The sequence below is a fragment of the Oncorhynchus kisutch genome, linkage group LG11 (genome assembly GCF_002021735.2).
Source record: "Oncorhynchus kisutch isolate 150728-3 linkage group LG11, Okis_V2, whole genome shotgun sequence".
Taxonomy (NCBI): Eukaryota; Metazoa; Chordata; class Actinopteri; order Salmoniformes; family Salmonidae; genus Oncorhynchus; species Oncorhynchus kisutch.
This window is the reverse complement of record NC_034184.2, coordinates 70,563,142-70,577,215: the sequence shown is the minus strand read 5'-3', so window position 1 is coordinate 70,577,215 and position 14,074 is coordinate 70,563,142. Positions and strand designations below refer to the sequence as shown.

At 43.1% G+C, this 14,074-nt stretch overlaps 1 protein-coding gene across 2 annotated transcripts in view; it reads left to right on the top strand.

Moving 5' to 3' along the window:
* The window catches only part of LOC109899313 (sodium channel protein type 4 subunit alpha B), a 151,217-nt gene that overhangs the window by 114,917 nt on the left and 22,226 nt on the right, over positions 1 to 14,074 (top strand). For both annotated transcript variants that reach the window (XM_031836227.1, XM_020494429.2), the window contains exons 16-17: positions 1,266 to 1,389; positions 12,565 to 12,719. In XM_031836227.1, coding sequence (XP_031692087.1) covers positions 1,266 to 1,389; positions 12,565 to 12,719 — 279 coding nt within the window. The remainder of the gene's footprint in view (positions 1 to 1,265; positions 1,390 to 12,564; positions 12,720 to 14,074) is intronic.

Genomic DNA, 14,074 nt, shown 5'->3' with positions numbered 1-14,074 from the left:
CTGAGGGGGCTGGGTGGTGAGAGGGGAGTCGGGACTGTGCACCTGAGGGGGCTGGGTAGTGAGAGGGGAGTCGGGACTGTGCCCCTGAGGGGGCTGGGTGGTGAGAGGGGAGTCGGGACTGTGCCCCTGAGGGGGCTGGGTAGTGAGAGGGGAGTCGGGACTGTGCCCCTGAGGGGGCTGGGTGGTGAGAGGGGAGTCGGGACTGTGCCCCTGAGGAGGCTGGGTAGTGAGAGGGGAGTCTGTGTCGGGACAGTGACCCTGAGGGGTGGTGTGTGTGTGTGTGTGTGTGTGTGTGTGTGTGTGTGTGTGTGTGTGTGTGTGTGTGTGTGTGTGTGTGTGTGTGTGTGTGTGTGTGTGTGTGTGTGTGTGTGTGTGTGTGTGTGTGTGTGTGTGCGCGTGCGTGTGCGTGCTTGCGTGTGTGGGTGTGCATACGGACACGCACATATGGAGCTCATAGCAATATGAGCCCCACCATGACAGGACCCGAAGTGTGATCACGTGTTAGCCTGCAGGGCGTCAACAACAGGAAGGAAGAGCTAGAGCCAGAAACCAGACAGAATATCCTGGGTAGGATATTCTGTCACATCATCCTGATTACATACACCCGACACTTATTACATAACAGACACACAATGTCAAATGGATGGCATATTATTAAGCAGGGTTACTGAAGTGTGTCTTCAAGTAGCTTGGCAATGTATTTCCTTAGTGCTTACTGTAAAATGTGAATACTGTAACCTTTAGCTTTACACAGTATACAGTATGTGTGGAGAAACAAATATCACACTGAATACCCATTTAAAGAGTTTCAGGAGCTTGCCTTTATTCTGTCTAAATATCCAGCCGACTACACCTCTTCTGTCTATCATGCTATAATATCAGTCCAGATCGCTGATATCGCTTGATTTGATTTTGCCAGATTAGATTGAAACTAACGCTGCAGATGATAGCTTTCCAAGCAAAAGATTAAGATGTGCTGTAAATTACAATATGGTACATGCCACAAAGGTAATACCAGGTTAGGTTCTATATGAGACTTTGTGCCCAGGCTTTATATGCACCAAAACAGAAGTAGTTATTACTGGGAGAATTATAACCTTCTGAATGTTTCTCATAAATGGAGAAAAAGACTGAATGACTCTCTACATATCTACCAGATCCCCTTCTCTTGTCAATAAATCACCAATATAGCAATACACCAGTCATCAATCACCTGATAATAACTATTTTCATCTAGCATGGCTCTGATTGGTTGTTATCCTCAGGTGAAGGATGACATCAGCCTATCCGAGGGCAGCACAGTGGATCTGAGGAAGCCAGGGGAGGAAGAGGATGAGTATTCAGAGATGGCCGAAGAGACCATGGATCCTGACAACTGCTTCCCTGATGGTAAGTTTATTTGACTTTATTGTTACATTACTGTCAGGTGAGTCCCATTGAGATTGTGTTGCTAAGCGGTGGGTTTAGATCCCACTTCTGATGCCAAATGTCGGTAAGGAGACAGGACACCATTATGTTTGCTTCAGAACATCTTTACTCAAATAAAACGGAATGTGTTGTACTGTATTACATCATGCTTCAAAGAAATTCATTGTATTTTTAAGGGAGTGGCACCAAGAGGTAGCAGCATGAAAAAGCATACAGCTTACAATTTACATGCACTAGTAATGTATTACTAGTGATACATGTGACCAAGAAAATACAAGCATAAGCAAGCACATTTAAGGAATATTATTTAATGTAATGTTTGGAGAGAAAAAAACCAAGATGGGCAACTAGACCTGACAATCTGTTTATTTTGTATGTGGAAATCAAAACAGAGACAGAAACACGTCAAACAGGTTGAATTAATATGTTTCTATCAAATTTCAAATGTGTATAATAATGTGCCATGATGGTGGGGATAACGTTGCAATCCAGCCTAAACATTTGTATATTTTTAACAGCTTACATTAGTAGAGGGTTTGACTCACTCTCACTGCAAGCCTGAATCTAAACATTTACACTGGGCTACCCAAACAGTTGGCTTTCGGCTTCAAGTGGAGGCCATTTGATATAAAACATTAAACAATTAAGTGACATTTGAACGGGTAATGGCGCATTAAATTGAATGTCCTGTGTCAGCAGAGATTTGAAAAGGCGTCTCAGACACTAAATGGACTCTGGTTAATTTGATGATGACTGACTACCTGAATTAAATTTGGTCGCAACTAATCAACTCCCTCAGACGGTCTGAGGTAACTTAGACCAATCACATGATGTCTCCGAGACAATCATGGTAAATGACTGAGTGTACACTGAAACAGTCAGCAGTAGCTGAGTGTACATTGAAAGGGTCAGCGTTGTTGGGGGTTGTTCTAAAAAAGCTTTTGACATGTTCATGTTAGAGCGTGAAGATCATTACTGAAGGTCTTGTGAACGTTGACACATATTTTGAACCAAGATTTGATTAGGGGATCACGCTCTTTAATGATGCATCCATTTTTACACACCTATTGACTAGTTGTGGTGGGAAGTCATTTAGTTGTTAGTGTTTTTAGGTTTGTGTTTAAAGGTGTTTCCTGAATGCCGACACTGATAGGTTTTTACTGAATACAGTCTGACTTGTGTATGGGGTATCATATTACTATATGTACATGTTCATTTTACTACACAGGGAGCACAGTATCCATAGAAACAACCATTGCACCATAACTCCTTTAATAATGTGGACTACAATAGAGGCTGAAACCTTCTATCCCTTTCAGTGTAATACCTCATAATGCTAGTAAACACAGGGGAGTGGGTTGTGGGTAGTCTTACACAGGGGCTTTATATAAGGTGACTTAATAATATACAAAATGCAAGCCGTATCACGTTTCAGGAGAAGACCCAGATGCAGACAGGGTCGAAGTAACAAAAGTGTATTACTAGAACAGGGGACAGGCAAAACGACAGGTCAAGGGCAAACAGAGGTCAGTAATCCAGATCTGTCCAAAAAGTACAGAATGGCAGGCAGTCTCGGGGTCAGGGCAGGCAGTGTTCAATAATCCAGGGTGGTGTGACAAGGTACAGAACGGCAGGCAGACTCAGGGTCAGGGCGGGCAGAATGGTCAAAACTGGGAAAACTAGAAACAGACAGGAGCAGAGGGGAAAACGCTGGTAGGCTTGACGAACAAAACAAACTGTCAACAGACAGAGAACACAGGTATAAATACACTGGGGATAATAGGGAAGATAGGTGACACCTCTAGGGGGGTGGAGACAAGCACAAAGACAGGTGAAACAGATCAGGGTGTGACAAGCCTAATGGTTTGGGTACATCACCATGGAAATCCATTTGTGTTCCTTGGACGCAACCAGGACTCTGATCTAGGGCTGTGGCGGTCATGAAATTTCGTCAGCCGATGATTGTCAAGCAAATAACTTTCGGTCTCACGGTAATTGACTGTTAATTAACATAAACACATCTAGCATCTCCTGGCTTCCACACAATAAATCCATTACTTATTTTAGACAGGTCTAAAGAAGGATGATATGAAGAAAATGTAGTCTATTTCAGAAGAACAGAATAGCATACTCTGAGCTGTCCTTATGTTAGGTCCTGATGTGGCTATGCCAAATGGCTGTGGGCTACACTAGTTCAATTAGCAGACAAGATTTGCTTATAAGATTGGCTTATTTTATATTATTTTATAGTATGAAGAAAACAATTGAACTAAGCTGAATAAATAAAATAAAATGTAAAGATTTTCTCCAAATGATTTGAGGGAACGCGCACTGTGTTGAGTGGTTAACAAGGAAATAGGTACTCCTATATGCTTAATTTAGAGTTATTAATCTAACTTTAGTTGTTCTACAAACGTTGGGCTATATGTTTAGATTTGCAAAATTAAACTCTAATGATGATTTTTTTTTTTAAGTTGCTTGAAAGACATGAGCTCAACTTTGTGTTTTTGCACAGGCTGTACACACTCCAATAGTCTCTCATTCACAATTTGACAAGCACTTGATAATGCCTTGAATTTCACAGCGGCATCCCCTTTGTGGCCGTAATGCACCCTAAACAAATCCATGCTTTTGCGGCTGGAGTGCTGCATTGTGCCCTTCTCCCTGAGCGTGCTGTGCACTCCGAAGTGTCTCTCACTCACACAGCTCTCCATCACATGATCGGGTCTTTCTCACAGGCTACAAGTTAAGACAGACACATCGGGGACGCAACTGCCCTGCTCCGAGGTGCTTATTGAAGATATTGGATGAACTGTCCACATTTACTTTTCGTCAGCCAACAAGATGAGTAGGTCTAACGACCAGCAAAAGCACTAGCCTATGTCAATCTACTATCCCCCATAGTACAAAAGTTGACCTATTCTATTCTGTGTAATATATAGATATCCCAAACCGATCCCAAATTAATACAACCAATAGCATCAAAAAAAGTTTTTATGCTATGTGGCTGACGCAACAGATCAGAACGTTTAGCTTAGAATGTTATTATGCATGTAATGCTTTTATTATGAAGGTGCATTTTTATGGTAAAAAATATCTTCCCCAAGTCACAAAAAAAAGCTGTTTCTTATGCTGGGCATCATTCACAAGTGATAATGTATAAGTGATAGGCTAATATTGTCACCCATCAGACTATTCTTGATTTCATTTTGTCTTTACATATACAAAATAATATATGTGTGACATTTGTTATGATTTAGAATGGACCATTATCATGCAGCTGTATCGAAACAGGGGCAGTGTAAAAATACATGTCATCTATTCACTTAATAAATTGAAAAAGAAACCCTGTGGTATATTTTCATGCCAGCCAGGCAGTCTATACTCCTGTTGTAAATATAAGCAATGTGCTTAATATTAGGAAAGTTGAGCAATAAATATAGTAGGCCTAGCCTATAGAAAGCTCATGGGATCCTCCTCTTTTTATTAACGGCCATCACTCAGTTTTCTTCTGCATTTGCATAGCCTATAGAAATGTTGCGCAACATGAGCTCTCATGAAGTGTTTGATTAGATTCTTGATTTACATTTGCATTGATGTCAGAGTGGTTAGAGGTACAATAGAGTGCTGAGTACCAGGCAGTTAGCAAGGTTGGTAGGCTACCAATGAACAGCAGCATCAGAGCTTGGAGAAGCCTAATTACTGTGACTAAACGGTCATGTGGAATTTGGCTGCCTTCATGACTTGTGACCCCCGGTGCAGCGGTAATATGGTCACCACAACAGCCCTACTCTGATCCCGCCATTACCACAGGCTCTTAGTGACACAATGATTTATTACCAATCATATGATACTCACAGTAGGCTTCATGAGTCACTGTTTGTTTGCTAGATGTGGCCCCAAAAAATTGGCTGACAGCCATGGTATATCAGACATTATAAACGGGGTGATTTGAGCCCTGAATACTGATGTGCTGACAGCGTGGTATATCAGACTGTATACCACGCGTATGAAAAAACATGTATATTTAATGCTCTAATTACTTTGGTAACCAGTTTATAATAGCAATAAAGCACCTCAAGGGTTTGTGGTATATGGCCAATATACCACGGCTAAGGGCCTTATAGCTTAAGTATACCACAGGTATGACAAACCATTTATTTTTACTCCTATAATTACGTTGGTAACCAGTCTATAATAGCTATAAGGCACTGGAGGGTTTTGTTGTATATGGCCAATATAGACCCGCATGGGCTGTATCCAGGCACTCCACATTGCGTCGTGCATAAGAACAGCCCTTTGCAGTGGTATATTGGCCATATACCACACCCTATCTGGCCTTATTGCTTAAATATAGTATAGTTATGCCCAATAAAGGCATGTAGTAGTATGCTATTCCATTTCCACACCACTGTTACGGTCTCCATGGCAATACTAAGAACACTACATGTTTCTGTGCTTCCCCAAAATTGAAAAACTATCCTGGGATGGAGCAGGAGTACTGTCACTGGAGCATAGTTGAAGAGGCCATATTTACATGGCCGCATTTCATACATTTCTGGGTTGCGTAAGAAGGACAAAATGGCGGCACTCTACCATAATACACCAAATAAATCAAATTAGATAAATCATGGAGCTATGTGGGTCGTTCCATGAAAAGAGTGCCTTGTACAGTACGTCCCTTTGGTATTTTAACATGAAAAGCCTGTTATAATAAATGAAGTACACTTTAATATAGACCACATGGAGAATTCATTAAATGAAGAAAGACTTACGAAAGTGCAAAACTTCTGCATTTTGACATGTCCCTCCATGCACTCTCTGTCACTTCTAGGAAGATTTGAACCCACTTAACCCAAAAATGTCTAAGTTTTCACTATCATTATCATTATCATTATCATGTCATTATATTATCACTATCATATAAGATCATCAGCAGACTCCATCACCATCATCTACCATACTCTGACCAGCTCTCGCCGCTCAAGCCATGAACTGACCTTCTCTATCTTTGTGGGACGCAGCTTTCAAAGACTCGGCCTCTATTGGTTGACCTGTCATGATATATTTCTTGATTGTTTTTTGCTCTTGAAGTGCTTTGAAATTCAAAAAAAAAGTGCCTTAGAAATGTAATGCATTATTATTATCATTGTAAAGCCCTAGTTATTTCTGAAGATTATTATTTACTTGTCATTATCGTCAATCCTGTTATTAACAGGGTAACTTAATTTGGCACTTAATAGGCAATTACTATGGTATTTTTTTTATTTGACCTCTTGAAAGGGGAAAACTAGGTTTTTATAAAGTTGAACATGTGCTCTTTATGACAGAATGTAAAAAAACAAGGTGAAATTCCCCCCCAAAATGTTACAACATACAATTCTCAAAAGGCACCGAATTGGTGGAATATCCCGTGTATTGGGACATTACAGCAGCCTAACAATTCCTCTATCTTCTACACTCTTGGAAAAAGGGTTCCAAAATGGTTCTGTGGCTGTCCCCATAAGATAAACATGTTTGGTTCCAGGTAGAACTCAGTTAAACAGCCAAAAAGGTGATAGTTGTTGTTACTGTTGTTACTGGATCCGAATAGTGTGGGATTTAACCTTCATACCTGACCCTGTTGTGTATTCAACTAAATAAGTTGGCTAAAGCAGAAAGAGTGACACCTAGGCTACATGTGATGTAGGTGAACATTATGTCATGTCACCCACGGCAATACAGTATATTCCAATGCATCATCTTTCATTTTGATGGAATACTGTATGTAGACTAATTCGCAAACCTTTAATGCTTTTTTTCTGTTTAAAGACAGTCCAGCTCTGTTGAGTGTAAACTATCAAGTTGACAACATAAAGGAGGCCATTTTATAAACTCAACAGCTTGGGCTGTTACCTCTCTGTTGAAAGAAGCATGGAGTTCCTTAGGTTAAGGTTAATCAGGGTTTCAAAGCTAGAGGAGGCAGCACTAGCACTGTAGTTTGGCTGGGGCAGCTACAGTGCCTTCAGTAAGATTTCATACCCCCCCCCCCTCGGGGGTGCGTGCTCAGTCCCCTCCTGCTTCCTGTTCACCCACGGCTGCATGGCCAGGCACGACTCCGTCACACATTTTGTTGTGTGACAGCCTGAATTAAAAATAGATAATTAAATAAATGTTCTTTCTCACCTATCTACACACAATAACACAATGAAAAACTGAAAACATGTTTTTAGAGATATTTTTGCAAATGCATTGAAAATAAAATACAGAAATACACTACATGACCAAAAGTATGTGGATACCTGCTCGTCGAACATCTCATTCCAAAATCATGGGCATTATTATGGAGTTGGTCCCCCCTTTGCTGCTATAACAGCCTCCACTCTTCTGGGGAAGGCTTTCCACTAGATGTTGGAACATTGTTGCAGGGACTTGCTTCCATTCAGTCACAAGAGCATTAGTGAGGTCGGGTGTTGAGCGATGATGGGCGATTAGGCCTGGCTCGCAGTTGGTGTTCCAATTCATCCCAAAAGTGTTTGATGGGGTTGATGTCAGGGCTCTGTGCAGGCCAGTCATGTTCTTCCACATCAATCAAACAATTTCTGCATGACATCGCTTTGTGCACGAGGGCATTGTCATGCTGAAACAGGAAAGGGCCTTCCCCAAACTGTTGCCACAAAGTTGGAAGCACAGAATTGTCTAGAATGTCATTGTATGCTGTAGCGTTAAAAAAACACAGCCTCAGACCATTATTCCTCCTCCACAAAACTTTACAGTCGGCACTATGCATTGGGGCATGTAGCATTATCCTGGCATCCGCCAAACCCTGATTCGTCTGTTGGACTGCCAGATTGTGAAGCGTGATTCATCACATCCAGAGAATGTGTTTCCACTGCTCCAGAGTCCAATGGCGGCAAGCTTTACACCACTCCAGCTGACGCTTGGCATTGTGCATGGTGATCTTAGGCTTGTGTGCAGCTGCTCGGCCATGGACACCCATTTCATGAAGCTCCCGATGAACAGTTATTGTGCTGACGTTGCTTCCAGAGGCAGTTTGAACTCGGTAGTGAGTGTTGCAACCGAGGACAGATGATTTTTACAAGCTACAGACAAATTTAACAAGCTACGCGATTCAGCACTCGGCGGTCCCGTTCTGTGAGCTTGTGTGGTTTACACTTCACTATAACAGCACTTACAGTTGACCGGGGCAGCTTTAGCAAGGCAGAGATTTTACGAACTGACTTGTCGGGAAAGGTGGCATTCCTAGGACGGTGCCACGTTGAATGTCACTGAGCTCTTCAGTAAGGCCATTCTACTGCCAATGTTTGACTGTGGTGATTGCATGGCCCAATTTTATACTCCTGTCAGCAACGGGTGTGGCTGAAATAGCCAAATCCACTGATTTGAAGGGGTGTCCACATACTTTGCATATATAGTGTGTCTCATTCACACCCCTGAGTCAATACTTTGTAAAAGCACCTTTGGCAGCGATAACAGGTGTGAGTCTTTCTGGGTAATTCTCTGAGAGCTTTCCACACCTGGATTGTGCAACATTTGCCAATTATTATTTTCAAAATTCTTCAAGCTCTGTCAGATTGGTTGTTGATCATTGCTAGACAACCATTTTCGGGTCTTATCATAGATTTTCAAGTAGATTTAAAACTGTAACTCTGCCACAACATTCACTGTCTTCTTGGTAAGCAACTCCCGTGTAGATTTGGCCTTGTGTTTTAGGTTATTGTCCTGCTGAAAGGTAAATTCATCTCCCAGTGTCTGGTGGAAAGCAGACTGAACCAGGTTTTTGCCTGTGTTTAGCTCCATTTCATTTATTTTTTATCCTTAAAAAACTCCCCAGTCCTTAACAATTACAAGCATACTCATAACATGATGCAGCCACTACTATGCTTGAAAATATGGAATGGTACTCAGTAATGTGTTGTAATTGATTTGCCCCAAACAAAGTTAATTTGCTTGCAAATATGATGCATGAATATTTTTATTTTGTACAGGCTTCCTTCTTTTCACTCTGTCAATTAGGTTAGTATTGTGGAGTAACTGTAATGTTGTTGATTCATCCTCAGTTTTCTCCTATCACAGTCAACTCTGTAACTGTTTTAAAGTCACCATTGGCCTCATGGTAAAATCCTTGACTGTTTTCCTTCTTTCCGGCAACTGAGTTAGGAAGGACGCCTGTATCTTTGTAGTGACTGGATGTGTTGATACACCATCCAACATGTAATTAATAACTTCACCATGCTCAAAGGGATATTCAATGTCTGTTTTTTTTTTACCTATCTACCTATAGGTGCTCTTCTTTGCGAGTCACTGGAAAACTTCCCTTGTCTTTGTGGTTGAATCTGTGTTTATAATTCACTGCTCGGCAGATAATTGTATGTGTGGGGTACAGAGATGAGGTAGTCATTCAAAAAATCATGTTAAACACTATTATTGCACACAGAGTGAGTACATGCAACTTATTATGTGACTTGTTAAGCAAAGGGTTTGAATACTTATTGACTGAAGACTTTTCAGCTTTAAAATTCGTATTAATTGGGAATATTTCAAAAATATATAATTCCACTTTGACATTATGGGGTATAGTGTGGAGGCCAGTGACAAAACATCTCAATGGGGGAAAAGTCAAGGGGAATACTTTCGGAAAGCACTGTACATGAGGACCTATGTTTACGTTTAAGGCGTTCACTTGAGGCAAGCTCATGTCACATTGGTTGTGTCAAGCTTCGTCTCTCTTGCTCAGTGCCATGACTAATGGCTTCTCATACAAAATGACCGCCAACCTAACAAACCAAAACTCTCTGGACTTGCCTAATGATAGTTTGAGGGACTAAATCAGGGAGGGACCCTTCATACACTCAGAGAAAAGGTAGCAGCATTTCAGCAAAGGCATTTTGCATTCTTTGTACGCTCAAAGAACCCAAAAATCTACATAAAGGAAATGCCTTTAATCCGAAGTCTAACTGTATATCGACAGGCCGATAAGTGTAAATGTATAGTCAATAGGGCCTCTTGATTTCTTCTTGGCGGTTGTTATTTGCTTGGCAGATGTCGGCGCCAGGGGCGCTAAAACGTCCTCGGCTTCCAAGAAAGACCGTGAGAGCGTCGTTACAAATTGAGTTGCAAGTGGTCCGTTACCATAATCCGTCATTATTAAGCTTACAGGCAATAAATTCATTTTGGACGGGGGGCTCAGATGACTGTAATGGAGGAGTCCGGGTCGACTCGGAGGACATTATGGGTCGTCGTCTCAAATGCGATTTCATAGCAGCCAGCCTGAGCCATTGTTCTGGCTGGAAAGCTTTTAAAGAGTCATTGATACCAGGAATGTGTCGCTCCAAAACCACTGTAATGAACTTCAACTTCTTTTTCGTCTGATGATGAGTAGGAAGGATCGGACCAAAATGCAGGGTTGTAAGTGTCCATGATAATTTATTATATCAGACCACGAGAAAATACAAAATAACAAAGTGAAGGAAAGAAATGAAAATCTAAACAGTTCTGTATGATGAAAACACAGACACAGAAAACAACTACCCACAAACACAGGTGGGAACAGGCTACCTAAGTATGGTTCTCAATCAGAGACAACGATAGACAGCTGCCTCTGATTGGGAACCATACCAGGCCAAACACAGAAATAGAAAACATAGAACAAAAACATAGAATGCCCACCCCAACTCATGCCCTGACCAAACCAAAAATAGAGACATAAAAAAGGAACTAAGGTCAGGACGTGACAGTACCCCCCCCCCCCCCAAAGGTGCGGACTCCGGCCGCAAAACCTGAACCTATAGGGGAGGGTCTGGGTGGGCATTTCACCTGCGGTGGCGGCTCTGGTGCGGGACGTAGACCCCACTCCACCTTAGTCTTGGCCCACTTATGTGGTGCCTCTGGAGTGGCGACCCTCGCCGCCGACCTCGGACTGGGGACCCTTACTGTAGGCCCCGAATAGAAGGGCGGCTCTGGCGGCTCCAGACTGACGGGCGGCTGTGGCGGCTCCGGACTGACGGGCGGCTTTGTAGGCTCCGGACTGACGGGCGGCTCTGGCGGCTCTGGACTGACGGGCGGCTCTGGCGGCTCTGGACTGACGGGCGGCTCTGGTAGCTCCGGACAGACGGGCGGCTCTGGCAGCTCCGGACAGACGGGCGGTTCTGGCAGCTCCGGACAGACGGGCAGCTCTGGCAGCTCCGGACAGACGGGCGGCTCTGGCAGCTCCATACAGACGGGAGAACCTGGAGGGAGGAAACGGAGAGACAGCCTGGTGCGTGGGGCTGCCACAGGACCCACCCGGCTGGGGAGACCTACAGGAGGCCTGGTGCGTGGAGGAGGCACCGGATAGACCGGGCTGTGGGGGAGCACTGGAGCTCTGGTGCGAAGCCTTGGCACCACTCCTCCAGGCTGGATGACCACTCCAGAGTGTAGGCACAGGTTGAACCGAGCTGTGGGGGAGCACTGGAGATCTGGTGCATACCACTCGCACCTCTCCCTTAGGCTCAATACCCACAATCGCCCAGACGCAGGCATAGGGTGAACTGCCCCAGAGACACAGCACGCAGAGCCGGCGCAGGATATCCTGGGCCGAAACGGCGTACCGTATCTTAAAGTAACTGTCCAGTGTTTCCAGATTTCTATGAAATATGGCCTAGAATTAATTAATTATTAGAAATTAAATAGTTTTCCTTCCTGAAAATTGTAATTAAGTATGTTAAACAAACTTTTCTGTATTTGAATGGTGTGCAAGTACCACAACAACAGAATGGTGTGGGAATATAACGGTCATAAAAAAATATTCAGTAGACCGCTGATTGGACAGCTCAGCCAATGAGCCAACATGACATCATGATTTATGAGGAAATAGCATGTTTATTTTTTATTTTTGTGTGTCTTTCTTAAACTGTTTCTTCTCCAATTTATGCTTTGGTCACAAATATGAGTATAGGATTGGTCAACAACATTATTTAATTGTGAGTTAACAGAATATAACAGATTTTCACTGGACAATTAATTTAAATGCATCTGGAAAATGTTGGCCTTCAATACAAATTTGAAGAAAGAGACATGATGTGTCACAACACTTGTCATTAACTAGAATTTGAATTCTCTCTTTAAAACATAGATTTTTCTCTCTATCTCCCCCAGTGTGCGTACGCCATTTCCAGTGCTGTGATATCCAAACCACGGAAGGCCTGGGCCAGGCTTGGTGGCGGTTAAGGAAGACCTGCTTTCAGATCGTGGAGCACAGCTGGTTCGAGTCCTTCATCATATTCATGATCCTGCTGAGCAGCGGTGCTCTGGTGAGCAGTGTGCATGCTGGGTAGGGGCTGTGTGGGAGTGGCACCGGGTGGTTTGCTCTGCCTGCTAACTGGTTAATCTGCCAGGGAGAGAAACCGGGGAAGAGGTTGCCACAGAGCAGTCTGACACGGACGGCTACTGTAATATGGTAGAGGTCTCAGGCTGTGTGAGATGTTTGTTACCAATGTTCCCTCTAAACAGCGCGCAGCTCCCCTCAGACTGCAGCGCAGAAGAAATATGAGCCAACGCAGATAAGCACGAAATTTAACTTCACCCAACTTTTTACAGTTTTCTCCTTTAGTTAACACTATTAACGTTTCGCTCTACTGTGAGAATTATAATCGAATCAACGCAATATTAGACACTTTCAATGTAATATACCGTAATATACTAACTATGCAATTTCTACAGTGAGGGAAAAAAGTATTTGATCCCCTGCTGATTTTGTACGTTTGCCCACTGACAAAGAAATGATCAATGATCTATAATTGTAATGGTAGGTTTATTTGAACAGTGAGAGACAGAATTACAACAAAAAAATCCAGATAAATGCATGCCAAAAATGATATAAATTGATTTGCATAAGTATTTGACCCCTCTGCAAAACATGACTTAGTACTTGGTGGCAAAATCCTTGTTGGCAATCACAGAGGTCAGACGTTTCTTGTAGTTGGCCACCAGGTTTGCACACATCTCAGGAGGGATTTTGTCCCACTCCTCTTTGCAGATCTTCTCCAAGTCATTAAGGTTTCGAGGCTGACGTTTGGCAACTCGAACCTTCAGCTTACTCCACAGATGTTCTATTGGATTAAGCTCTGGAGACTGGCTAGGCCACTCCAGGACCTTAATGTGCTTCTTCTTGAGCCACTCCTTTGTTGCCTTGGCCGTGTGTTTTGGGTCATTGTCATGCTGGAATACCCATCCACGACTCATTTTCAATGCCCTGGCTGAGGAAAGGACGTTCTCACCCAAGGTTAGACAGTACATGGCCCCATCCATCGTCAGTTTGATGCGGTGAAGTTGTCCTGTCCCCTTAGCAGAAAAACACCCCCAAAGCATAATGTTTCCACCTCCATTTTTGACGGTGGAGATGGTGTTCTTGGGGTCATAGGCAGCATTCCTCCTCCTCCAAACACGGCGAGTTGAGTTGATGCCAAAGAGCTCCATGTTGGTCTCATCTGAGCACAACACTTCACCCAGTTGTCCTCTGAATCATTCAGAAGTTCATTGGCAAACTTCAGACGGGCATATATATGTGCTTTCTTGAGCAGGGGGACCTTGCTAGCACTGCAGGATTTCAGTCCTTCACATCGTAGTGTGTTACCAATTGTCTTCTTGGTGACTATGTCCCAGCTGC